This window comes from Callorhinus ursinus, unplaced genomic scaffold (genome assembly GCF_003265705.2).
Source record: "Callorhinus ursinus isolate GAN/ISIS: 27379988/994484 unplaced genomic scaffold, GSC_fseal_2.0 scaffold35, whole genome shotgun sequence".
Taxonomy (NCBI): Eukaryota; Metazoa; Chordata; class Mammalia; order Carnivora; family Otariidae; genus Callorhinus; species Callorhinus ursinus.
Window position 1 is genome coordinate 1,244,226 of NW_027397097.1, and position 1,327 is coordinate 1,245,552.

The 1,327-nt window shown below is 46.8% G+C and overlaps 1 protein-coding gene across 1 annotated transcript; it reads left to right on the plus strand.

The window, feature by feature from the left end:
- The first annotated feature begins 279 nt into the window (after positions 1-279).
- Positions 280-1,125, plus strand: LOC112806092 (olfactory receptor 52M1-like). Its single transcript, XM_025848365.2, has one exon. The coding sequence runs from the start codon at positions 280-282 to the stop codon at positions 1,123-1,125; it is 846 nt and encodes a 281-aa protein (XP_025704150.2).
- Positions 1,126-1,327: the final 202 nt, after the last annotated feature.

A 1,327-nucleotide genomic window follows, 5' to 3' on the forward strand; every position in this document is an offset into this window, starting at 1 on the left:
GGGTTTCCTTAATAAAATAAAAGGCACCTCCACAGTTTCTTTAATAAAATCTGTAATATATCAAGTAGACATTCAGAATTCTTTATTATAGGTTCCACCAATTGCACAGGATGAAAATAAGAATCTAGTAGTCTACAGTTTTCAGAGACAATCTCTCTCACAAGAGTAAAAATCTAATAAGCATTCCTATCTCCTGGATACTCCACTGCCTGAAACATGTTCATGTCTAATAATGCCTGCTTGGTGCCTGGTTCTTTCTAGCTTACTGGCATTCCAGGGATGCAATACCTGCACATCTGGCTCTCCATTCCCTTCAGCTCTATGTACCTGGTGGCTGTAGTGGGAATTGTGGCCATCCTGGCAGTGATAAAGGTGGAATGCAGTCTGCACCAACCCATGTACTTCTTCCTGTGTATGTTGGCTGTCATTGACTTGATCCTGTCAACATCTACCATGCCCAAACTGCTAGCCTTCTTCTGGTTTGGTGCCCACAACATTGACCTGGATGCCTGCTTGACCCAGATGTTCTTCATTCACTGCTTTGCCACTGTTGAGTCAGGAATCTTCCTTGCCATGACTTTTGACCGCTATGTGGCCATCTCTGACCCATTACGCCACACCTTGGTGCTCACTCATGCAGCAGTGGGTCTTTTGGGCCTGGCTGCCCTCCTCCGTGGAGTACTCTACATTGGACCCCTGCCCCTGATGATTCGCCTGAGACTGCCTCTTTACCGGACCCAAATCATTGCCCATTCCTATTGTGAACACATGGCCATAGTTACCTTGGCATGTGGTGACACAACAGTCAACAACTTATATGGAATGGGAATTGGCTTCCTGGTATTGATCCTGGATTCATTCGCCATCACCACCTCCTGTGTGATGACTTTCAGGGTTGTAACGGGGTTGGCCACCCCTGAAGCTAGGCTTAAAACCCTAGGGACATGTAGTTCCCACATCTGTGCCATTCTTGTCTTCTCTATCCCCATGGCTGTTTCTTCTCTCACTCACCGCTTTGGCCATCATGTGCCTCCCCATATCCATATTCTTTTGGCCAACCTTTACCTCCTCATCCCCCCCATCCTCAACCCCGTTGTCTATGCAGTCCACACCACACAGATTTGAGAGAGACTTCTCCTTGTCCGCTCAACCCAAGTGACCTTTCTGCATCTGTGGGGCATACAGATAATGATGGCAGAAAAAGACTCTGACTGGGGAAGCCAGTGCAGTAACACCCATGCAACTGGGTCTTACCTGAGGTGTGGTGATAAAAGTCTAAGAAGAATGCTAGAATATATTCCCCATAACTGTGGATTTTCTCAAAGTG

Coding starts and splice junctions, on each gene's coding strand:
- LOC112806092 (XM_025848365.2), top strand. CDS start 280: ATGCAATACCTGCACATCTGGCTCTCCATTCCCTTCAGCTCTATGTAC.